This window comes from Chaetomium strumarium, assembly GCF_033439665.1.
Source record: "Chaetomium strumarium strain CBS 333.67 chromosome Unknown B0T15scaffold_8, whole genome shotgun sequence".
In the NCBI taxonomy this organism is placed as follows: Eukaryota; Fungi; Ascomycota; class Sordariomycetes; order Sordariales; family Chaetomiaceae; genus Chaetomium; species Chaetomium strumarium.
In genome coordinates this window covers 715,576-738,585 of record NW_026944436.1, presented here as the reverse complement: position 1 = coordinate 738,585, position 23,010 = coordinate 715,576, and the positions used below count along the sequence as shown (strand labels likewise).

The 23,010-nt window shown below is 56.8% G+C and overlaps 7 protein-coding genes across 7 annotated transcripts; 1 reads left to right on the top strand and 6 right to left on the bottom strand.

The window, feature by feature from the left end:
- The first annotated feature begins 986 nt into the window (after positions 1 to 986).
- Positions 987 to 2,818, top strand: B0T15DRAFT_441938 (beta-lactamase-like protein). The gene is made up of 4 exons (XM_062865929.1): positions 987 to 1,405; positions 1,473 to 1,613; positions 1,713 to 1,821; positions 1,889 to 2,818. The coding sequence occupies exons 1-4, from the start codon at positions 1,047 to 1,049 to the stop codon at positions 2,369 to 2,371; spliced, it is 1,092 nt and encodes a 363-aa protein (XP_062717568.1). The 5' UTR covers positions 987 to 1,046; the 3' UTR covers positions 2,372 to 2,818.
- A 2,451-nt stretch (positions 2,819 to 5,269) lies between these two features.
- Positions 5,270 to 7,937, bottom strand: B0T15DRAFT_323585 (uncharacterized protein). The gene is made up of 2 exons (XM_062864078.1): positions 7,627 to 7,937; positions 5,270 to 7,531 (listed from the first exon to the last, which is right to left on the bottom strand). Exons 1-2 carry the CDS (start codon positions 7,815 to 7,817, stop codon positions 5,398 to 5,400), a joined length of 2,325 nt encoding a protein of 774 aa, XP_062717567.1. The 5' UTR covers positions 7,818 to 7,937; the 3' UTR covers positions 5,270 to 5,397.
- A 2,767-nt stretch (positions 7,938 to 10,704) lies between these two features.
- B0T15DRAFT_563381 (uncharacterized protein) lies at positions 10,705 to 11,891 on the bottom strand (the record flags this gene model as incomplete). The annotated part of the gene is made up of 2 exons (XM_062870613.1): positions 10,705 to 11,694; positions 11,757 to 11,891. The coding sequence occupies 2 exons, from the start codon at positions 11,889 to 11,891 to the stop codon at positions 10,705 to 10,707; spliced, it is 1,125 nt and encodes a 374-aa protein (XP_062717566.1).
- Positions 11,892 to 12,164: 273 nt separating this feature from the next.
- On the bottom strand, positions 12,165 to 14,882 carry B0T15DRAFT_563375 (uncharacterized protein; the record flags this gene model as incomplete). Its single annotated transcript, XM_062870612.1, has 6 exons — positions 12,165 to 13,535; positions 13,605 to 13,819; positions 13,898 to 14,019; positions 14,135 to 14,449; positions 14,531 to 14,687; positions 14,773 to 14,882. 6 exons carry the CDS (start codon positions 14,880 to 14,882, stop codon positions 12,448 to 12,450), a joined length of 2,007 nt encoding a protein of 668 aa, XP_062717565.1. The 3' UTR covers positions 12,165 to 12,447.
- Positions 14,883 to 15,748: 866 nt separating this feature from the next.
- On the bottom strand, positions 15,749 to 17,409 carry B0T15DRAFT_423644 (NADP-dependent oxidoreductase domain-containing protein). Its single transcript, XM_062865594.1, has 3 exons — positions 17,177 to 17,409; positions 16,761 to 17,114; positions 15,749 to 16,681 (listed from the first exon to the last, which is right to left on the bottom strand). The coding sequence occupies exons 1-3, from the start codon at positions 17,284 to 17,286 to the stop codon at positions 16,093 to 16,095; spliced, it is 1,053 nt and encodes a 350-aa protein (XP_062717564.1). The 5' UTR covers positions 17,287 to 17,409; the 3' UTR covers positions 15,749 to 16,092.
- Positions 17,410 to 18,177: 768 nt separating this feature from the next.
- Positions 18,178 to 18,893, bottom strand: B0T15DRAFT_497497 (Oxo-4-hydroxy-4-carboxy-5-ureidoimidazoline decarboxylase; the record flags this gene model as incomplete). The annotated part of the gene is made up of 2 exons (XM_062867272.1): positions 18,178 to 18,243; positions 18,339 to 18,893. The coding sequence occupies 2 exons, from the start codon at positions 18,891 to 18,893 to the stop codon at positions 18,178 to 18,180; spliced, it is 621 nt and encodes a 206-aa protein (XP_062717563.1).
- Positions 18,894 to 19,760: 867 nt separating this feature from the next.
- Positions 19,761 to 21,495, bottom strand: B0T15DRAFT_323480 (uncharacterized protein). Its single transcript, XM_062864077.1, has one exon. The coding sequence runs from the start codon at positions 21,271 to 21,273 to the stop codon at positions 19,879 to 19,881; it is 1,395 nt and encodes a 464-aa protein (XP_062717562.1). The 5' UTR covers positions 21,274 to 21,495; the 3' UTR covers positions 19,761 to 19,878.
- Positions 21,496 to 23,010: the final 1,515 nt, after the last annotated feature.

Below are 23,010 nucleotides of genomic sequence, written 5' to 3'. Positions count from 1 at the left end.
GTGGGCTGTTGTTGTTGTTGCTGTTTTCTGGTTGGTTGTGGTTGTGGTTGTGGTTGTGGCATCCAAGTCGGTCTGAATGAGGGAAATGAGGGCCACGACCTGGTTGAGAGTTCCTGCCGGTGGGATTGGTGACTAGGAGAAGGGAGGCATTGCGTGAGGGTCTTGAATATTTGCTTCTCTATAAGCTGAGATACCGCAATATAAGAGGCTACCTGAATTGTTATTCTGATTGCTCTAATGCTGGTTCTGAAAGCGTTGCATCGTCACTGTTTCTACGGCCCTATATATAATACAGTTACCCCTTTCCCCCTATTCGTCTGGAGATGTCCCGAAAAAGAGCTCCTGCTAGTCTTGAGATGCTAGCAAAGGTCACCTTCGGAGACTTACTAGATTATATATCTATACTGGGATTATTGGAGGTGAAGCGTGGTACTCGGACCCTTTTTAACAGAAGACCAAGTTGTCTGAGGTGGAGTATGCCGCCACCATCCTTAGCGCTCTTACTTAGTCGATGGTTTACTAATCCAGAGTCCAAGTCTCGGAAACTTAAGGTAGCTCTATTTCGTCCTACGATCCGGTAGGCGAGGATTTCCGAATGCTGCATGGGCGATAGGACGTCAGCGGCGGTCAGCCGCATTCGTAAAAGTCAGGGAGGCGGTGCGTCTCCGGCGACTTTTCGGAGTTGTCCCACGGACGATACATGTCACATTTCAGGATATCCAGGAATAATAGATCCAGTGGGAGCATGGTAATAAGACGCACTGAAGTAGATGATTAGAAAATGTTTAAAAGGAATGGATGGATCAGAGAGATCACTGCTTATGGCCAAAGGAAACTGTTTACTCCGTACTCCACAGGCCCAGGAGTCTCGAAGTATTAACCCTAGTCCATACCAAGTGCTCTGAGTCTGCTGCCTGCGGGTCTGCGACATAATATAAAAGCGGATGATTGCCACCTCTCCGCAATACAACCTCCGCGTCTTGCAACCCAATTCCCGCATTTCATTATATCATTCACCTGACTCTGCCACGTTCAAACTCGTCACAATGGCTGACAAGATCGAGTCGGCTCCGAAATTGGAACTCCCAGCATCCCAGCACGTTGTTGATGTATCTATCATCGACAGCACAACCTTCATCCGCGTTCCAACCGGCTCCTTCGTCGAGAACCCGCTCCCCGGTCACGAGTCGTTGGAATGCCCTGCATTTGTGTTTCTCGTGCAACATCCTTCAGGAAAGAAGGTTCTCTTCGACTTGGGTCTCCGGAAGGATACAGAGTCCCTGGCGCCAGTGATTCATGAAGGGATGGCACACGGTGTGATCGCGACAGTCGAGAAGGACGTGGCCCAGATCCTCCAAGAGAGCGGCAGAGTGGCGTTGCACGAAATAGACAGTATCATCTGGAGGTAAGAAGCGTTTAGTGGGGGTGCCGGAGTTTTACCACTGTTATTAACGGTGTCATGACGCATATAGCCACTACCATGCTGACCATGCCGGCGATCCGTCTACTTTCCCGTCCACTGTCGAACTCGTTGTCGGCCCTGGGTTCAAGAGAGCGTTCCTCCCGGGCTATCCCGCCAACCCGCAGGGAGTGATCCTCGAGAGCGACTACGTGTATGTACCCACTCTCTCGCTTCTCTTGAGTCTTCCTGTGCCTTTTGTCGGGATTATTGAACCAGGCTCTTGATGCTGATCCGGGACATACGGCTGTAGAGGACGTCCCCTTCGTGAAATCGACTTCACAAACGGACTTCGGATTGGTGAATTCCAGGCCTTCGACTTCTTCGGCGACGGGAGCTTCTACTTGCTCGATGCTCCGGGGGTATGTATCCCCCACACATGATAGACGGGGAAATGATTTACTAAATAAAGTACTAACCTCTTCTCAGCACGCCATCGGGCACATCTGCGCCCTCGCACGCACCACCCCGTCGACATTCATCCTGATGGGTGGAGATGCCTGCCACCACTGCGGCAGTCTGCGACCGAATCGGCACCTGCCTCTGCCAGCCTACGTCTCACCAGCGCCGTTCTCGGTCCCGCCACACCTGCCGGGCTCGGTCTGTCCACGCGCTGTCCTGGAGGCGATTCATCCAGAGCGCAGCCGGACAGCGCCGTACTACAGCCGCTTGTCGCAGGCCCCGGACCGCGATGTCGCCAAGGCGGAGGCGACCCTCGACAAGATGGTCGCCTTTGACGCGAGCGAGGACGTGTTTGTCGTGATTGCGCATGACAAGAGCCTCCTGGGTGTTGTTGATTTCTTCCCCCGGAGCGCGAATGAGTGGAAGGAGAAGGGCTGGAAGGAGGCTGGTAAGTGGAGGTTTTTGGAGGATTTCGGGGGTGCGGTTGCGAAGAGCCAGGCTAGCACTTGAGTTATGCGGAGTTGAACTTGGTATGGGGTGATGGTGAGCATCCCGAGGGTGAGGTTCACCCCGAGTTGGATTACCCATAAAGCGAAGAAGAGAAGGATACTAAGGCAAAGAAGAAGGAAGACAGCGAGAGTCTGAAGACAAACATTAAGACAAATGCGAGGGAGAAGAAGAAGAGGGAGTGGAATGGGAATGAAAAGGGATTTCAACCACCTGTGAGCTTGACACGTTGGGATTGGGAAATGTTGTGGAGTGAGAAGCCGCCATGAGGAGACATTTGTACGGTGACTAAATAACCATAAGATCTCCGGTTTTGAGTAGCTAAGGTACCTATATTTCCTCGCGTCTTGGTGGAGGAAGAACTTACAAACAGTACGGACAGCCAGCCCCAATATCTCAACCTCAACGTCACAACGGCCAATTTTGGAGGTGGAAAGGGTGTGTATGGAGATCAGCTTTCTAAGCAATGCTAAATACTCCATTCTTCTGCGTTGAAATAAGCCTTATGGCTGTTCTGCTCTCACTTTCTAGAATTGCGGACCGGGACGCCTATCGCTAGTTTCGAACTAACAAACAACGGTCGCTTCGGACTAACAGGAGTGCATATACGGAGTATACGGATCGGGTCCCCCTCTCCGAGCTAAGAGAACATCCCTAGTGCCGACCCTAGTCCATTTCGCTTCTCCGTACCTCGTAGTACTATAAGGAGTAGCGCGGCGACCTCACTGCATGATGCATCGTGGCGTCTTTCTATTCCTAACTTCCTACTCTCTCTTCCGCGTCCGGCAGGCTCGCTCGTCGGCGCGCAAGGACTCGCCTCCATAATGGCGGCCACAATCATCAGCACCATGGACAACAATGGCTCGGGGAAACACTCTCAGTCTCTGCAGCAGGGCAATGTTGAGCCCGGAGAGCAGCCAGAGGACCCGACCATGGTCAATGGGACGGCGCCGGCCCGGACGCGCAACCTGTACCGGCGCATGGCGTTCGGCCGCAAGCACTTCATTGCTCAGGACGACGCGACCCAAGCCGCTGACTACTACGTCATGAACCCGGTGCCGCAGAAGCGCGCGAGCCAGTGGCGGCCCGTCTTCTACCGCGGCGACCACCCCAAGTACTACACCGACACGAGTGTCGCCGTGGAGCGGGCCTTCCGCACGGGCTTCTGGAACTCGTTCCAGGTCCAGATGGGCGACGGCGTGCACGAGATCCGCGCGAACCAGAAGCGCGCATCCCGGCGGAAGAGCCGCGCGCGCAAGCAGAAGTGGCGCAGGTTCTGGCGCCTGCCGGAGAAACCCCCCCAAGGAGCCCCTTGAGGAGCTGGAGGATGCCCACGTCGAGGGCTTCGTCACGCTCTTCAAGGCCTGGCGGCCCCGGTTCGTCACCCGCACGGTGAAGTGGCAGCTCGGCGGCCGTGAATACAGGTGGACCGGCACGAGACGGTTCATGACGGGGCCTTTCAAGACGTGGAAGGGGGTATCGCACGATTTCAAGCTCGTCGATGAACAGAACAACATTATCATCGCCACCTTCCAAAAGGACCGCTGGATCTCGTATAAGCGCGCCGAGAACGTCGGCTCCCCGCCGAACAAGACGCGGCCCCTGCTCGGCAAACTGCGCAGGTACTACGACCCGGCCGCGGGCGCCTCGTCTGCCATCGAGAGCATCCGGTCGTCGCCTGTGCTCCGACCCTTCTTTTAATACTAACCATATACTAGATACCATGTCCTTGCATTCACTATACTTCCTTCGCTTCTTGTCCTCGTGTCTTTTTGCATGGATAGCTAGGTTAGTAGCTTGATATCCCCACATTGCCTTTTCCTTTTGTCTTGGACTTCACTGTCAGACTCTTGTGAGTAGTCGATCAGAAGACGGCGTCGAACCTAGAAATAGTAGAACCAGTTTGTTGGATTCAGCAAGGGCGCGTGCTGTGTTCCGACTTTATTTATATGAGAGTACCACGACGAGAAGCAAAAGCGGCAGCCCAGTGTTCCAAACAAAACGACTGGTGGTAGCCTTCCCATTCAGAGCGGTGTCATCCCAGACGCCGCTTCATACGCTCGCCTCGCAGCCTCGATCTCCTCGCCGGTGAGGATGCTCCGCCAGGTGAGGTACAACCCACACGGCTCCATCAGCGCGCGGGCCTTGTCCTCACGGAAGAAGCCCATGCTGACCAGCCTTTTGTGGTCCCAGATGGCGAATCCATAACTATGCGTGATACGGGTCGAAGTTGATGCCTCACAAGAGCGATAACATTGCCGCCCTCCCCCATGGAACCGGGAAAAAGGGGGACATGCCTGGCCCGCGCGCAACAGCATCAAATCCACCCACCCACCAAGTCCGCCTCAGACAGCCGGCTGTGGTTTCCGCAAGAAGACGGATCTGAACGAGCCTGTCAGTAGGTAGGTACTACTAGTAGTACCTAAGCAGAATGCCAAAACATCACGAGGATGGCTGAGACGTGGGCTGAACTGCTGAGCTTGGGTTGGATTCGCACGTACAATATTCTTTTGCTGTCGAGAACTGACTGAAGGAGATCCGAGGCTATCTCCAACTCGCTGCTTTGGTGGATATGCCAGAAATACTGTTCAAGTTCTCAAAAGTCAAAACAGAACTCGGTCATCCCGTTTCTCTCACTCAATACCACGACCTAAACCCCCCTCAATCCGATAACCGATCATTGACAAACACAACGCTAGGCAATCGTCGGGAAACAAGTCGAACACAATATATGCAATGTATTGGCCAGTATATGAGACCCGCTTTGAAGTAGCAATAGATACAGGAAAAGATGGTTGCTCGTCGCTCAATTAACATTTTTGCTTCGCACCCATATCACATCCTCAACGCCCCACACCAGTGCCGCCCCCTGGCCAGGTTGTATACAGCCTGAGTGACGCAAGACAAAACAGCAATGAGTCTAAGGACCTGAAGATAATAAAAAAGGATCGCTCATATGCACCGCCGCTTCCCAAGTGGTATTGATACAGACGAGAGACAACTGAAATAACCCCTGACTCAACCGAACCCTAGGAGGAAAGAACCGACGTCTGAAACGTCAACTCCATCCCCATCGGCCCACTACCGCCTCGCTGATGACCATGCCCATGCACGTGATGATGGTGATGGCGATGGTGTGCATGCCCGAACTGGTGCTCCAGGTCGTGCAGATACGCCGGGCTGTGATGCCTGACCGACGAAGTGAGAAGGTGCAGGCCCTTGCATTGGCTGGCCACGCCCTGCCGGACCAGGTTGTTGATGGACCGTTCGCTCCCGTCGAACACGCCAGAGGGAAACAGCACCGAGCGCTCGCTGACCAGCTTGCTCTGATCGAACGCGCCATGCTCGAGCAGGAGCACCGCGCAGCGCAGGTACCGCGCCTCCATGTGGATGTCGGACCGCACGTCGGTCCGCTGGATGGCAAACTTCACCAGCTGCAGCGGCGTGTTGCCGCAGTTGTTGAACACGTTGACGCCGGCGCCTTTGGTGCAGAGGAACTGCACGGCCGGGACGAGGCCGAACTCGGATGCGTAGTGTAAAGCCGAGTTGCCCTCGGTGTCCCGCTTCCCAAAGTAGTTCTGCATGTCGAACTCGGGGTGTTTCGACGCGTTCTCGAGCAGATTCTCCAGCTTCGTCGTCAGCTCCTGATCCGTCATCCCCCTCCCTGCGGCGGCGCGGCGGAGAAGCTTCATCAGCGGCGTTCGTCGTACGTTCTGGGCGTTGCTCTCGTGCGGGTCGAGAGGGATGTTGAGGTTCGGGTAGTAGGCCGTCTCGTTCGGGTGGATGGATGCTAAGCTGTCGGAGCCGATGGTGGACGTGTCGGCCGTCGATGGGGCGTTCGGCTCGGCGGAGAATTCGGGGACGTAGCGGCGAACGAATTCTACTTCGTCGCCGAATATGCGATGCAGTTTTGGTGCTGTCCTTTCCAGATTTATCCGGACGCTGTGCCATAACCGCTCACCGTTGACCGACTTATTCGCGACCAGAAACCGCGCAGCCCCGTGTCCAACCTCCCGGAAGACATAATACAGCGTCTCGATGGGAAATTCCCTCCTGGCAACGAGATGGTGCAGGAAAGTTTGCTTCTCAACGTCTCGGTGGCAGAAATCGAAGCCTCGTGACCGTAGGTTTCGGATAAGGTTGAGGAATGACACCGGCCTCATACGGGGATTTTCCGGCGGGTCGAAAACATGGAGGAATGTCTCGCCGCGGTGGTTGACCATCTGCACATCGTCCGTGTGTCGAAGGATCAGGTTCAGGAGGGAGACGCGGGCTCCCCATCGTGCCGCCACGTGGAGCAGCGAGTTTCCGAACTTGTCCACCATGTTCGCCTCTTCATCGGTGACGCGAAACTTGACGAAGTCGGGTCCTTCGGTCCTCTGGGCGTCGATGGCTCTTGACAGGCGTTCGTGTGCGCAGCCCGAGCTACTGCCGACGTACGCGGCACAGCACATTCGTACCAACGCGGCATTGAGCTCTTCTGTCGTGGGTTTCACGGTGGAATACTTGGTCTTGAACAGGCCCATGGCGGGCGTGCTGTTGACTTTGATGCCTTTCCGAGGCTTCTCCCGGAGCGTAGTAAGGAACTCTTCACGCGTCATTCTACTGAGCGCCGTGTTAGCGCCGGGCGGATGCAGATTGACCCCCTTAGAAGATGCCGAGGAAGAGGAGCGGGCCAAGCTGGAGATCCCGGACGAGATACTCGAGAGCACCGAAGCCCATGATCTCCGCTTGGCAGATCTTGTGGATGGTGAGGTCGAGGATGCGCGCGAGGGTGATTTATCTCGGCGAAGATATGTGTCGGAAGGCGAACTGGCGCTGATCGCTTGGGGTGTCGACCCCAGTGACTCGGACTGCTTGACGGTGACCGGGCTGTCGGTGGCCGAGCTGTCGGTGGACAAAGCTACGTGCTGTTCGATGGGTGGCGGTTGATCGACGGACATGCGGGTGACGGGCATCTCGGCGGCTTCTACTGGCAAGAACGCGTGCGACCGTGTTGGATCGAGCCGGCGACGGAATTTCCTGTTCCTGATCCTCCGCTCGGCCCTCACTGACCTCAGAAACCGCACGCGGATGAGCATTGTTGCCAGATCCCTCGGCCTCCAGTCGTCTATCCTGCGGTCCGGAAGAAGGTTCTTCAGGTGTTTGTGTGAGTTGCGCTGCCTGTGCCCATCTCGAGTCAATTAGCGATTGCTGCGGAGCCAACGTTGGCGAGAATGGGAGACGAGGGCCGGAAGCCACCGGAGCAATGTGCGCACCTTGGATCAAACGAGCCGTCCTTTTCTTTGAGGCGCTCGAGGATGCGCACGAGCGGTAGGCGCTCGCTCTGAGTGCACACATAAAGCCGCAGTAGCTTCTTCTGCTTGCCGGGCGGCCATGGCTTCTCGCGTCTCCCCCGCCGGGGAGCTGGCGTTGATACAGCACTGGCGGTGCTGGCCACAAGCTCCATGCTCAACCTTGGTCCCACCCCCAGCAAGCTCAGTCACAAGACAGCAGCTTTACTCGGCCTGGCTCTACTCAGGCGTCAGACGACGGAACGCGGGCAGCTTGCGGGCGTCGTGGACCAGGCGAGAGGCATTTGTTTTTGGTCGATGGCGAGCCTATCCAGAGGTTTCGAGTCGATATCATCCGAGGTTTTCGGCAGCGATCTCGCGGTGCATGATGACAGGTGACATGGGGCTGCAGTGACGATGAGGCGTTCGGGAGTGGCCGCCGTTTTAAGAGGTCACCTCCGGTGCCAAACCGGGGACAAACGGTGGTTTGACTGGGCGCGGCCGCGGGGACCGTCGCCTTCCCCAATTAGTTCTAGAAGGTTATTGGGACCAATCGTTGGACAACAGGCAGCTTGTTCCAACCCGCTCCCACTCGTTCCCACAATGGGTTTCCCTCGCTAACCCCGGAAGCAACCCCCAACCCCAGGCGCAATTTCGACGTTAGCGAGTCTGGCCACCATTGTCCCAAGCCTACCATGGTCTGGGATGTGTCAGCCGGGTCATTGGCGTCGGAAAATGACGAGACGAGCAGGGGCGGGTGCTTTGCGGGAGCATAGCGTTTATGCAGCCGTCGTCTTGGGCCGTGTCTCGACTCTGGAAACTGCCGGAGGCCCGGAGGTTTTGTCTCGTGCAGCCACTCAGCGGAGTTCTCCTTGCCGGAAACAAAAAGCAGAAGCAAGACACGGTCACCGAACAGCGAGCCCCGCGCGGCTGCAAGCTGCTGCATGTTGCAACTTGCATAGAAGCCCACCGGGAGATGAAGGAGGGAGAACCTGGAAGGAAGGAGGGGCAGACTGACAGGGTCCTTCACAGGGGTCGTGGCAGGCCCTTGTCAGGTTACACGAAAGTACCTGGCCAATCAGGGGTGGCTCATTGCATTCATGCGCCCCACACTGTCTGTGCGCCCGCTGTTGGTGCCAAATGCAAAAGCCAGCCAGTGCTTTCGGAATTGGGGCCGATGCTCGGCAGACGGCAGGCGTCAGGCTCGGCAGCTTTTCATTGCGGCTCCACTCGACCGCATTGTTCACCCGCATGAGCCGCTCCGTTCAACAACCAAAAGGCCAAAACCGCAACCCAGCAGCCCTGGAAAACCGCTGGAAAACAGCATCCGACGCCACTATTGTCCGTTCAGAGCCGTTCCATTGTTTTGGTTTCGGCACTCTCCGATGCCTCCGCTCCACATACCATCACTGCCACCGGCTCGGAATTACTCCGGTCGATGTGCGCTAAGGCGTCGTTGATGCAGCTGATGCCGAGTCGCCGACAGCCCGCAGATGCCAAGTCAGCAACTGACAGATGATCAACTTGCCCAGTGTCCCGGTCCATGTAAACCGTTGCCAGTTGGGCAAGTTAAAGAGAATCCCCATGCTGGTGGTTGATATGTTGATCAAACAGAGGAGGTTATGCCGCGGAAACGGAGGTTCTGGCTGACTTTGGCTTACCTTACCTTACGCAGCTAAGAGCAGGGAATCGCTCGCCTGGATCCCCAAAAGAACCAGAGCTGAAAGATGCCTCCCCATAAGACGCTAACCTGGTATCCAGGTTCTATGTACACCTACCTAGCTCGCCACCTCGCCCATGTCCATATCATGACAGATAAACCCCCTCCAAGGAAGCCGCCACTACAGAACGCTTCGTCTCATCACCATACCAAAGTAAGGGCCCAACCTACCCCATGCTCCTCTAGTCCACACGCCGTTTCCCCTGGACCTTGGTACTCTCACCGGTGCCAGCCTCACCGTCTCGAACGGTGACATGCCTGCCGACAGTGAAACTCTGAAAAGCCGAAGAGCGGAACATGGGCATAGCTACAGTAGTTATGTATTGTACAGTACAATCGGGACAGTCGATGAAGGCTTTTGAGGACATGCTCTTGGGGAAAGGGATCTTCCATGGCGGTGGTGCCTAGCCCATCCCAGCATTCCCAGGTCACATCGGTAAATGATACCATTACGACTGTGGCGGCGACGAGCCTTGCCACAGTCACGGACTAGCGTGCCTCGGAAAGCATGCCGCAGAGGGTCAAAAGGACAATGGACAATGCCCGTTCCCAAAACCTCCCAATGGAGCTAAGATTACCGGAACAGAGTTTCCTCTCACGCACTTCAAGAGCATAAATCCCCGGGGAATCCCGCCGTTAATCCTCACTCACAGTCAAGCACCTGTCAAGATGCAGTACCCAGCGCCACCGTCATGGATAGTAGTTACACTCGTCGAGTCAACCGAGTTCATTGGGGCGGCTACACGTACCGGCTGCCGAGTTTAGTTTCCTTTTGATCCGTTCAGCTAGGTCCACTTGGAGTGTCTCTCATCCCCTCCTTTCGACGCCGATCAACATCTTAACAACACTGACATCTTGTGACCTACGGATACACTAGATACTAGTAGTGTATATTAATAGCCGCCTGGTACCGCCCAGCGTACCGGAAACGGTGACCGCGACGCTCCCTGGTACCCACTGCTCTGGGGAGGCGGCTGCAACACGCTCTGACATGGTGTCAAGTGTCACATATACGAAGTGTCAGAAGAAGTGCGTTGATACTTATAGATGTTCACGTACTAGCAGCAGATCGCATCGGTTTAGTTTAGAAAAGAATTCGTTATCTCGTCATCATTATTAACGTACTACTACTAGTATAACTAGAGGTCATACTCTCATAAGACCATAAATCCGAAACCTAGTTGCCACAAACGGCCCTCGTCAACAACAAAAGATACCAGCCATAGCCATGATTCCCTCAACGGGAAGCGACACAAACTGCCTATCGTTACATCACCACCACCCCTAGGGCCTGCAGAGCCCAGCAATCATTCAACACCCACAACACAACATCAGGTTAAGCCTCAGCGTTCTGTTCCCCCGGCTCCTCCTTCGTAGCTGCCCTCGGCAGCAACATCCTCGATGTGCTCCACGACGGGCTGCCACTCGTCATCTCTGTGATATCCCATATGAGCTCCCATAGTCTGAGATCCCATGTCGGTCCCCGTCTGAGTGCCACTCTGCTGTCCCATCTGCTCTGCCTCCTGAGTTCCTCCCGTCTGAGCTTGTGTCAAGTACACAAGCAGACTGTCCCGTTCAAGAGCAGCCTGGCGATCCTCTTCCGTGTCATGGAAGTTGATCTTGGGCAGGGAGTGATACCCCTCGTAGTCCTCGGCAGTCTTGAGCGACAACCGCGCGTAGTCGACTACCTCATTAGGTCCCAGGCGGTGGCAGCGCCGCTTGCGGGGAGGGAGTGTCTGCGGATACCACTCCTCGCCGAGGAGGGCGGCCACCTCTTCTTGAGTGTTGACTTGATGTCGTTGGTCGATGAACGCCGTGGGAGGAGTGGCGGGCTCTTCCGACGGCGGCTCGCCTCCTTTGTGTAGGTTGGTGTGGTCGGCGGTCTCGTCGTCGTCGTAGTGGCCGTCGTAGAGTGAGCCGTCGCTCTGATTTTCGGGCTTACGACGGTGAGCGATCTCTTGAGTCTTCACCTTATTCATGGGAGATTCGTTCGAAGACTCATCGAAGCTGAAGCGGCTTTTGCTTCGACGGTTGGTCTCGACCTCCGCAACCTCAACTTCATCCTTGGGGAAGGATTCATCCAACCAACGGAAGGGGCTCCGCGGAAGGGTCTCCCAACGAAGGGGAGTCTTAGTGTTATTCTCGTTGGTCATGGTGCAAATGTGTCGCTTGATGAGACAATAAATGTGGGAAGACGATGATGGATAAACAGGGTCTTCCTGTCTGAAGAGGACGATGGATGTGATGGTGTCTTCTGTCTGAAGGGGATGATGGATGGGGAAGATGGTCTTCGGTCGGAAGCTGGGAACCAGTCGGGATTTTATAACTACATGCTAACAAAGGTCGGTTGGTGTTGCTCATGTTGTTCAGATGAAGCGCCATGGTGTACACTTACACCAGACAGAACGCTCAGAACACCCATACTGTTCTCCGGAGATTCGAAATCTCTGTTCAGAGGTAGAATAGTCTGATCAACCACGGTGTAGATGTAAATCGGACAGAACGCCCATATGATCGTGGGATAAAGCATTGTATCAATGGGAATAGCACCAGTGTTCTAAGGCCCTTGAGACCGCACAAACTGAACAGTTGGCAGTGTTGATACTGGCCAGGTAGGATGCCAATTGGACATATGATATTGCCAGACAGAATAAGCACAACTGGGGTCTGTTACAAGCCAAATCCACGTAAGCTGGCCACAGATACTATGTCTCAGCATGGTGATATATAGTAGTTGCTACATGCTCAAGCCAGTAGTGCCTTCATTAGGATAATACTGCTGAAGGATATTCTCTGTGCCGCGGTCGGGCTGCAGGTATTTATGTCAGACTTGGTATGGCGCTCTTGGGCGTGCTACGACGATTGTTATCCGGCAAGTTTGCCACAGTCCATTCGTCACCCCAACCAACATACTACTGCAGTAGGCAATCTTCATGATACAAGCGACTCTGTTGTAACCCAAACATTCCCCCAACCCCTGTGACCACTGTCATCAAGCCATATTACTACATATCAAGCAAGCACCTGCTATCCAAAACCGTCCCTAAAACTTCCTCTCACTCCATCCCGACTACTAGTAGTAACATCTACCCCTGAAACCCCCTCTGCGCAAACCGCCACACGTCCTCCTCCCCACGCATCAGCCCCAGCAGATACCTCTCCCAGTATCCGACTAGCGGTTCCTCCGGCAGCACCAACACCACCGGCACCTGGGCATGCCCCGTCCCCTTCACCTCCCCCTTCCACACCCACTTCCACTTATGATCCTCCCCTCCAACCGGGTACAGCACTCCCTTCGGATACTCCCCCTGAACCACCGGATCAGTGCCCAACCTAACCTCCCTAGGCCCCAACTCCCTCATCTCCTTCACCCTCCCTTCCTCCTCCTCACTCAACACACTACCCCTCTCCAACCTCCACCACCCCTCCTTCTTCCCCTTCCCATCCCCTCCATCCTTACTAGCAGTACCCATAAGAGCCTCACACCCCCACAAACACCCGTCATCCAACCCCAACCCGCCACAAACCACTCTCACCCGCACACAGGCATGCACGCGCTCGTTCGTCCCCAGCAGCGGCTCGGCCGTGTCCTCGTTGGTGGTCTCGTCCACGCGCAGCACCCTGCCCGGCCGCCGCACCGTCTTCCCCGCGAGCGTGGTCAGGCCCGCCGTGGGGGCGCGGATCACGCCCATCCCCCAGGGGCGGGCGCCTAGCCGGAGGAGGGTGGGCGCGGGTGTGGAGGGCGGGGGGTGCGGGGTGAAGCACTGGTCTAAGGGGGTGGTGGTGGTGGTCGTGCGGAGGGTGCATTCTTGGCTGTCTCTTCTTTTGTAGGAGTTGTGGTTTGGACTGGATGAAGAAGAAGAAGAAGAAGGGGGGAGGTGGAAGAGGGGAGGTTGTGCCCAGGGTAAGGGGCCGCTAGTCGGAGTAGTGGTAGAGTTGGTGGGAGTAGGGGATGGGCGCTTGGCCCGTAATAGCTTGCTCACCGAGCGCTTGAGGGAGGTGAAGTCGGGTAGGGTAGGGAGGAGGGAGAAGGGGGAGGAGGAAGAGGCTTTGGCGGCGCCCGGGGCGAAGGGGAAGGGATGAGCGGCGGAGAAGCGCAAGGTCTCGTGGAAGAGCGCGGTCATGCGGGCGAAGTTGAACTCTACGCCGAGAGTGGACAGTTGGTCGCACATCCCTGGGGTCGATTTGTTAATATCGTCATCCCCAACAGCGAAAACAGTGAATGGTGAAGACGACAACGTACAAGCCAGAGTAATGTCCGAAATCTGCTGGTCGTGCCAGCCGCCGCCCACGTTGCCGTGGTTGCCCGGGAACCACACCTGCTTCAGGTTGGTGGTGCTCCCCGGCATGCGCTCCCACAGCGACGGCCGGAAGGCGTAGCGCGGCTCATCAAGGGCGAGGGCCTGGAAGGCGTTCTCGACCTTGTTGGAGATCTGCGTGTTGGTGAACCGCCACGTGCTGGGAGTTAGTTTAGCCTGTTTCCCTCAACATAACATAAAAATAAAATAAAGGGGGGGCACTTATTGATCGGCCGACCCGCGCACCCCGATCACAGGCGCCGGCGGAATCCCAAGCGTGCCGACGGTATCCCACACGGCCAGCGCCTTGATCCTGATCTCGGTCACGCCGTCGTGGCACGTGTCTCGCGTGTACTTCCTCTAGAAAAAACGGCTTACAATCAGTTCACGGGATCCCCCAAAAGCCAAAACCAAAACCTCTGCCCGCCACCACCTATGATTTGGTATTAAGGCTTGCCGGGCCTAACCAACCTACCTCTCGCAGCCCCTGCTTGTACATGCGCATGCGGCGCGCCTCCCACTCGATCTTGGCCTGGCCGTGCGAGCCGTCGTACTCGGGCAGGCCCGGCACAAGGTAGTCGTCGGGATGGCGGCCTGTGTGGCCCATCTTCTCGTAGTCCTCGAAGATGGCGTAGAAGCGGTCCAGCCCCTGCGGCGTCAGCAGGCCGACCGACGCGATCATGTCGGCCACGGACCGCGCCGTGAAGGCCCCGCGCGAGAAGCCGATCAGGATCATGTCGTCGCCGTCGACGTAGTTCATGCACAAGAAGTTGTACACTTCACAGATATCCTGCGGGCTTGTCAGCCTACCGAGTGCTTGACTCCCGTGGATAACCACCGGGTTAGTAAGCAAGTAAGTAAAGGTACGCACCCGATCCAGACCCATCCCGAAGGCGCCGCCGGTGAAGCGGTCCAGCGCGTTGGCCGTCCCGACGCCCGCGAAGTAGTTGATCACCTGGTGGGTGCCATCGCTGCAGGTCCGGCAGAAGACGCGCGATATGCGTGTGACGTTGGACGGCGGCTCGCTCCTGGCAGATATGTCAGTCATAATCATCTGCCACGCATGTTGGCATGCCGAGGACGGCTAAGGACCCAAGGTCCCAAAGTACGCACCCCTTTGCGCCCAACGAGTCCATCCACGTCCCATCGCAACAGACAATAAGCCGTTTTGGAGGGCCGGCGTGGGTGACGTATGGATGCTCCGAGTCCAGGGGCGTCGCCATCTTGTACTAGACGGATGTCCCAGGGAAGCGAGGGAGAGGGGGGGAGCAAGGCGTGAGGTTCTTGGAGCCAGAAGGAGCCCGGCCGGGCAAGGGAGGATGGATCGAGGCCATCATGTTATATAAACGCATGCACGCTGCATTGGTGGGTGGCGCCTCGTAGCATGCAGGCGGTCAACCAACGCCAACTTCATTTCGGTAACTTGGCTCGCCGCCTGCATTAGACGGGTTGGAGCATAAGGCTGGGCGAGATGACTTCCATACCAGTACTCTGTTATTCCGTGCCCGCTAGCGTCATCCACCGTCTACTTGTCGGCGTATGTTACTCGGCCGCGCATGCTCTTCAAGTGCCGTTTCCACAAGTTCCCGGTAACCTAAAAGCTTACCCCCAAAAGACCGGGAGGGAACAGCCAGGCGGAAGTATTTTGCACTGATCGCAGAAGGGGTTGGCGCCAAGGATGTGCGTGAATCCGGTGCGTGTGGGCTGTGGACCTGTGGTTTAGGCCTCTCTGAGTGTTGTCTTCTTAGGGCCGATCTGCGTCTGCCGTCTACACCGATCGCGGTTAGACGGGCCACTTCAGCTCCTGTCAAGCCAGCCAGGAGACATTTCTCAGCCAAGGGGACAGCATCGTGGCTGCTGCATGGCGGTTCTGCCGTGTGAGCTGGGAACGTGACGGCCAATTGAACGAGGCGCCGAACGGGGGGGTCAACATGCAGGCTTGTTGCAGATCCACACGGGTCGACAGATTTGGGCAGGTTAGGTTACTCAGAGCCCGACCATTGCATCTGCAGTCTCCGTTGTGTTACTCGGAACCGGCTCGGAGCCCGTCTGATACGGAAGCGCAAGGACCATAGGTGGTCAACCAAGAAGGCTATGACTTGTATGAATTGATGATGGTGGTTGCAAGGTCGGTTGTTGACCGAGCCAGAAGAATCTAAGTACAGGACCTGTCCCCCACTCCACTGGATCCACCTGCCAGATGCATCGCATCACCGTCTCTCGTTCGCAGGGCTGCGACTTCCCTTCGCCTTTCGCAGTATTTCTGGATTGACAGACATTTCCGCAAGCACGTTCTCTCGAGTTGGCGACGGCAAGCAGGAACGTCTGCACGATCTGTTTCTCAAGGTCACAGCCCGTGCTAACGAAGAGAGTTTCGGCATATCCCGCAACAATGCCATTGTTCTTGCAAACCTACCTTAACCAAAGAACAGCTCACTCCAGCGGCGGCGTGTCATTGAACTCATCCAACAACCCAGGCGGAACCCTTATCCCGGCAATGCCCACCTCCTCAATCCAGCCCCTAATCTCCTGCTCCTCCTCTTTACTCATATCCACATGCACCGCGCCGACGTTCTCCTCCAGATACTTCACATTCTTCGTCCCGGGAATCGGTATCACATCCCCGCCCTGCGCCATCAGCCACGCGATAGCCAGCTGTCCCGGCGTGCAACCCCCCTTCTTCCGGGCCGCCATCGCCCGGAACTTATCCACCAGCACTAGATTTTTAGGGAAGTTCTCCCTGCTGAAGCGCGGGTACAGCCGGCGCAAGTCGCCCGGCTCGAAATCGTCGGGCGACCGGATCTGGCCGGTCAGGATCCCTCTTCCCAGCGGCGCGTAGGCGAACACAGAGATGTGCAGCTCGCGGCACGTCTGCAGTAGGTGGTCGCTCTCGGGCCCTTCGATGTCCAGCGCCCAGGGGCTGTACTCGACCTGGTAGGCGTCGATGGGGGCGACGGCGCAGGCCCGCCGGAGCGTGGTGGCCGAGCTGGCGGAGATGCCGATGTGTTTGATCTTGCCTTCTCTAATTTACCGTATGGAGTAGCCAACTTGTCAGTGCGTTGTGCACAGATTAATGGACCGGGCGGAGGGGGGAGACGGACTGTTTCAGCTTGACCAGCTCCTGCATCGTCTTCTCGATGGGCGTCTTGCCGTCCACGCGGTGGATGTAGTACAGGTCAATGCAGTCCACGCCGAGCCGCTTCAGGCTGGTCTCGCACTGCTGGCGGCAGTACGCCGGGGAGCTGTCGACCAGCAACCCCGGTGTCCCGTCGTCCCGCACGCCGGGGCGCAGGCCGAACTTGGTGGCCAGGAAGATGTCGGCGCGCCGCTCCGGGTGCCGCGCGAACCACTTGCCCAGCAGGTCCTCGCTGTCGCCGTACATGTCGGCCGAGTCCCAGTTGGTGCAGCCCAGCTCCCACGCGCGGTCGAGCACTTTGAGCCGGTCTTCATCAGAACTGTCGGACAGGTTAGTTACCTAGGTAATCCACTGAGACGGGCGTGGTTTCCGTGACCTTACCCAACTGAGCCGTAGGCTGTGCTTAGTCCCATTAGGCCGAAGCCGATGGCCGTGATCTCGGGGCCGTTTTTGCCCAGCTTGCGGGTCGGGAGCTTCACGGGTGGTGCCATTGTTGTTCTCTCTTCTAATCGATCACTTGACAACCTGAATCGTATTTAGTCCAGAAGTGGCGAGAAGACATCATATTCCGAAGGCTTAAGTAGCACATGGGAATTAAGGGGCCCCGGGTAAGTATTTCCCCGCACGGCTCGTGTGGTTTCATTCATCGGATGCGGCCCGTTCCGGCCACTGATTAAGTTCCGGCAGAGCTCCGGGCTCAAATAAGTGGAATCCAAGACTTTACCACCGGGTCAGAGCTAAAGATAGTAGGGAGCCTGTGTTCAGTGTAGATCTCAAAGATGAGATTGAGTTCGTTTAGTTTATCCATGACTTGTGGATGAGGGTGATGTGCGAGGTTTGAGACTGGCATTATACTGAACGGCTCGATTGAGTGCGTGCCTAAGAGAGATGTCTGGTTCAACCCGGTCCTGGGCAGTGTCTGGGTGGTTCTTGTTCGTGGTTGTGAAGCCTAGACGGAAAGAAGAGGTCTGAGTCCCGTTTAATACACGAAAAGCTGTCGCAGATTGGCTCCAATGCGGTGGTGATTGATATGTTCTGAGCAGAGAAGCTTGCGTCCCTCTGAGGGCCCCAACTCCAATCTCGTGCCACCACAGGGCAGTATATGGGCAACATCGTTGAACCGACTTTCAACGGCGCCACAAAGTGGCCAAGTGGTCAATCTCGGTGCACCCACAACGCCACGGCGTCGTAGACCCTCATCTTCTGAGATGGCTTGGGTTCGATTCTCGTGTCCAGCTAAGTAAAATCCCTGGTGGGGGATTTTCGTAGCCACCAACCTTCCTTGGAAGTTTGGTGGTGAGCTTTGTGCATCCCATCCAATCCTCTGTGTCGTGCCATACTGCACTTCATGTCAAATCCACCCATAGGCCTCATGGTCTCACTCAACGGCCGTCCTCTCCCTCCCTCAGCAACTTCCTTGCCCGATCCGCTGCGATTTGGCACATAGCCTGGTTTTACCCACCGTGACATCAGCACAACATCCCACCTGAATAAACAAATCCCACAATACATCACCCAAAGGAGCCAGGTAGAAAAAGCTCACCTTGATACTCTCCCTCTCCTCCCCTGCAAAATCCCTCCTCCCAATCCGCCGCCTCATTTCATCCATCACCTCCTCCCTCCCGCGACCCCTCACCCACGTGACAAACCTCAACCCAGGATACTTTGCCTCATACTCGCGATTCAACCTCGCCAATACCTCCCCCTCTGGATCACTCTCTTGATTCAAGTGCCTCTGCTCGGCTGAACTAAGCCCGCTCAGCACTTCCTTCTTCTCCCCCAGCCGTGGATGGCTGCCCAGGATGGAATGCAACAACCTCCTTTTCTCTTTCTCTCCCTCTCCCCCTTCCCCTTCCCCTTCCGTGTCGGCTCCTGCTGCTGATGCTGCTGCTGCTGATGATGACGCTAAATCCATCAGCTGGACGCTCAGGGCCATGATGAGGTCGTTGTAGGAGGGATATGGCCTAGCGCGGAGAGTGGGTAACGCCAGGGCGTGCAGGGCAGGCGAGGGCTCAAAGAGGAGATCCAGCGTGGAGGTGAGGGCTGAGTCTGGGAGGGTGGGGAGGGTGGTGATAGGTGGGAGGGAGGGCGTCGTCATGGTTCTGGTTTTTTGTGCGGGGTTTGTAGAGGGAGGTGGTAGTCGACGGCCGGTCGATTTCGGAGTCCGGGGAATAAGATCAGAGGAACGATCTGAGGTGTCTGGAAAATGACCTGGATTTGGATGCAAGGTCAGGCAGGTAATTGAGGGCGGATGCGGGCACCTTATCAAGGTCACACGTGCGTGGGGGTCGCTGGCGGGCGTGGTGGGGTGCCGATAATCGTGCTCCGCTGCAACGGGCCGCGGCCGCGGTGGTCTTTGTAAGTTCCAGGCCAAGCGCGACGCCGACAGCACGGGTAGCCTCGACGGGTAGCTGCAGTACGCAAGGGTCAAGAGATGACTTCGATCTAGACTTGCACCCGGCCTCTTTCCTTCGTCCTGACTTGCTAAGTATCACGCTGAACTCTCAGCCCTGGAGGGGATGGATATGCAGAGTCCTGACGATGCGGAGGCTCCACTTGGGTTCCGATGCCTTAATAATCGGCCGGCGCCGAGCGAAGTCCGGCGATCGGTGCGGCCCGTCTCGCTGGAGCATTCCGCGCTAGTGTACTGGCCGTCGGCACCTCTCACGACGTGGTGTACATACAAGCACTCCTCGATCGGGGTATGTTCAACAACACCAGTTTTGACTAGCCCGCTATGCATGCTAAGGCACTTAACTCATGCGATGGTGTTCCGAACCCCAAGCAGTCGTCCACGCCGCCATCGCCAGCAACGCCCAAGAGTAGTAGTTACCTCGCCAGGCTAAATGAACAGAAATCCGATCGAAATGCGTATGAAAGCAACTTTGCCTCCTATCCGCGGACTGAGCTACCACTAGTAGAGGTAGTAGTGCCACACCACGCCGTGATATCTGCGTCGATATCCTGAAACTCCAAGTTGTGATAAGGTGCCTCCAATTGTGTAAAAATGCAATGCAATGTCGCCGCCCCACGCATGGAATCAATAGAACAGCACCTTCACACAGTACTGCTCCTAGCCGTCATCAGCAACGGGCGTTCCAAGGTATGCCATCCAGATCGTCCATATAATCCTCGAAGTGATCACCCCCACCCCCCTCCTCGTCCGAGTCCTCTCCGTCTGCCCCACCAAAGATGACGCTGAAATCGGCATACACCTCGTCTGACGGCTCGTCCTCGTACCGGCTCTCGTGCTCCGACGTCGGGAAGGCCACACCGCCGCCGCCGTCGTCGTCGCCGTCGAGCTCCTCAATATCCTCGAGCGGCACAAGCGGCCTCGTCACCCGCAGCTCCGGCGAGCGGAGCGGCCGCAGCTTGGGGCTGGGAATGCGCAGACAGGTGGTGGCACACGTCGGTGGCGGGCCTCCGGCCATCGGCACGTGGATACTACCGGGCTGGAGCCGGAGGCCGGGTGGTGATTGCAGGCTGCCAGGTGGTGGTGGTGGTGGTGGTGGTAGTGTTGGTGGCGGGCAGCCAGAGGAGGAGGGCTGTGACACTCCGCGTGGCCCGGGCGTCATTGGCGCTGCCACCGACGGCGTCGTCATTGTGATGAGATATCGCCCGCCTACGAACACCGAGTTGCCATGGCCCTGCTGGAACACAGCTGCTTTGGCCGCGAGGTCGGAAACCTGAACGTGGCCCCTCTCCACCACTTCGGCGCGGACCCGGCTTCGTAGGCTGTTGAGCACAGCGGCCCGCCGGAGCCAGGTCGACGGACTCGGTTGCTGGGGCTGTGGCAATGGAGAGTGAGGCTGCGTCGTCACGGTGCTGTTGAATCCTCGCCTCGCTGACATGATGGCGGCGAGCTTGATAAACCGTTTGTCGCCTGTTGCGACGGATTCCCGGTTGAGGATGTGGGTTGCTGGAAGAGAGAAAGGTTGGGAGAGCCGCGAGGTAATTAGGTGTCGTAACAGCCGGCGTTTCTTGCGGCTTAGGGAGTAGGTGCCGGGACCGTCAACGTCCGTGGCGGGCCGCCGACGCTTGAGGAACGACCCGGGGCGCGAGGGCGGCGCTGAGAATGGGAATGTCACGACATCCTCGCCGGAGGGGACGACCTGACGGAAACCCAGGGACGGGTGGAGAATCCTGGGAAAGAGGGAACGACCGATTTCGTTTGTTGCAGCGTCCGAAGTGCAACCCCCGGGTGAGCTGCGCCGGGAAGACTTCTCTGCCGTAGGCTCTGGCTCCCGTAATACTGACAGTGTCACTTCTGGGCGAGAGGAACTGTGACAGTCCGCTCTCCCCGCTTTCGAGATCTCTCGAAGAGTGTCGCTCAGCTCGCTGATCGCTGCCGTCTGCAACAGCGCCGCTTGCAGCTCGGCGCGATGGTCCTGCTGGAATCGAACGTCTGCGAAGTGCCATGGTCCGTACTGCTCCAGACCCTGAGAGATGGGCTCAAGTTGGAGCCCCATATCGGCCATGTCATGCCCTTCGAACTCAGACAGGCGTCCACGGGAATGATCCTACTGTTGATGAACCTTGTTCTCCTTATTACGGCGCATGTTCAGCCAGAGTCCAACGTGATTGGATCGCGGCCATGGGGGTGTGCGTTCAGGTCAAGAAGGCCTCGGGGCAACGACATCCAAGCAGGAGAGGGGGCCACTCAGCACGTCGGGAGCAGGATCCGAACCATGCCGAGGCGGTGTCTGATGGCTGCGTCCTCGAGCGAGCAAACGGGGAGGCCACTGTTTCCAACAAGCCGTGAAGATGCAAGGTTGGCTCGCTGGTCGCCGGAAGCCGCTCGACGAACTCGGGTTCGGGCCGCGGAGAGTAGAGAGGCTTGGTGTCACCCCAGTCTTCTATCGGCAGCCAACGCGGGGGTTCCAGGCAGTCGGGATCTGAGAGCGTGGAGAAAAGAGGTGTGATGAGGATCAGGCGCACTGTCAGCCCATCACGTATTTATCGGGACCTCAGGATCCAGCCCGTTGGTGTCGAGTGGGGAACGAAGGCGATCTTGCGGAAGCTGGGGCGAGCATGCCCCTCAGAGCCACTAGCAGAGCGGCTAGCTTTCAGCGGTGGACCCGCGATGCATCTCCCCAGTCAGATGCAAGGTTGCATGGCATGAAGTTCCCAATGAATGAGAAATTCCGGGGTACGAGGCGGGAACTTCTTGGGGCTGGGAGCGAGGGCTACTGCTGACTGGTTGACGGTTTGGTGGTACCACAGAAGACGACACAAAAGAAAACGACGACATGGTTGAGGCCCGTCAAAGTTAGGAGTTGTGACCTGGAAGTACCTAGGTACTTCGTAGACGCAGTGGCGCGCCGTATTGGGCGACAATTTGAAGTGTGGAAGTCTCTTAAAGGTTCAAGGAAGAGCCAGAATTCGGGTTCACAGCAGTACGGAGTACTGCCGATCCGAACGACTGGTCTCTGCCAGTGTTAGGTCTCCGTGAGAGTCTCCTGACCACGGGTGAGCAGAATTAGCGAATGGCTGGCAGCTGCCTGAACTAGCCCGAAAGGGCCACCGGCAGTGAAGCGGAGCAACAGCCAGTGGCCGAATTTCCATCCCGTAATCGGTCAACCAATCCATTTTACGGATACTGTTTAAGTTTTAGTTTACCTCGAGATGTCTCGTGCAGTGGTGCGCTTCTGAGTAGCGAAGGGACGAGTCCCTGCAAGGATGTGGGCTTGTGCTTGTTCCGTCCCGCAAGAATACCTTAGGAACGCACTAGCCTGAAGTCGTTTGGTTTGGCCCATGCACAAGCCTCGATATGTAACCTGCTCACTTCAGCACCTTCATTCCATTTCAGGTCATCTGCAACCCAAGTCTTTCCACAATACACTACATCGAGACAATGGTTGAATCGTGCATACCAGAGCTGCGAAGCCTGTGGATGCCACCTGTTGGTACCGTAGCGCTGGGTTTGAATCACGCAGAGAGCTCGGTTCAATTTCGACGTTTTCGCGCGGAAACTTCCGCTGAGTGGATCTGCGGGGAACCCTGGACAGGGCCCCACATCTGACATGAACAAGCCCGCGGAGTTCGCGGAAGCTTGGACCACATATTGACACGGCTGCAGTCCCCTGCATTCATCCATCTTGCCAAATTTGTTGGGCTTTCTGGATGATTTGACACAGAGGAGCATGAAATGACCCACAGACGAGCTATCAAAACGCTGCATCAAGTTCAGTCGCTGTCTTCCAAGGGCGCTGCGG

Excerpts from the sequence above, each read along its gene's own strand:
- B0T15DRAFT_441938 (XM_062865929.1), top strand. The coding sequence starts at position 1,047 with ATGGCTGACAAGATCGAGTCGGCTCCGAAATTGGAACTCCCAGCATCC. Across the intron at positions 1,406-1,472 it reads ATAGACAGTATCATCTGGAG|CCACTACCATGCTGACCATG; the intron begins GTAAGAAGCGTT and ends TGACGCATATAG. Across the intron at positions 1,614-1,712 it reads ATCCTCGAGAGCGACTACGT|AGGACGTCCCCTTCGTGAAA; the intron begins GTATGTACCCAC and ends ATACGGCTGTAG.
- B0T15DRAFT_323585 (XM_062864078.1), bottom strand. The coding sequence starts at position 7,817 with ATGGAGCTTGTGGCCAGCACCGCCAGTGCTGTATCAACGCCAGCTCCC. Across the intron at positions 7,532-7,626 it reads GACGGCTCGTTTGATCCAAG|GCAGCGCAACTCACACAAAC; the intron begins GTGCGCACATTG and ends AGATGGGCACAG.
- B0T15DRAFT_423644 (XM_062865594.1), bottom strand. The coding sequence starts at position 17,286 with ATGGCACCACCCGTGAAGCTCCCGACCCGCAAGCTGGGCAAAAACGGC. Across the intron at positions 17,115-17,176 it reads ACAGCCTACGGCTCAGTTGG|TTCTGATGAAGACCGGCTCA; the intron begins GTAAGGTCACGG and ends CCTGTCCGACAG. Across the intron at positions 16,682-16,760 it reads GAGCTGGTCAAGCTGAAACA|AGAAGGCAAGATCAAACACA; the intron begins GTCCGTCTCCCC and ends ACGGTAAATTAG.
- B0T15DRAFT_323480 (XM_062864077.1), bottom strand. The coding sequence starts at position 21,273 with ATGGCCGATATGGGGCTCCAACTTGAGCCCATCTCTCAGGGTCTGGAG.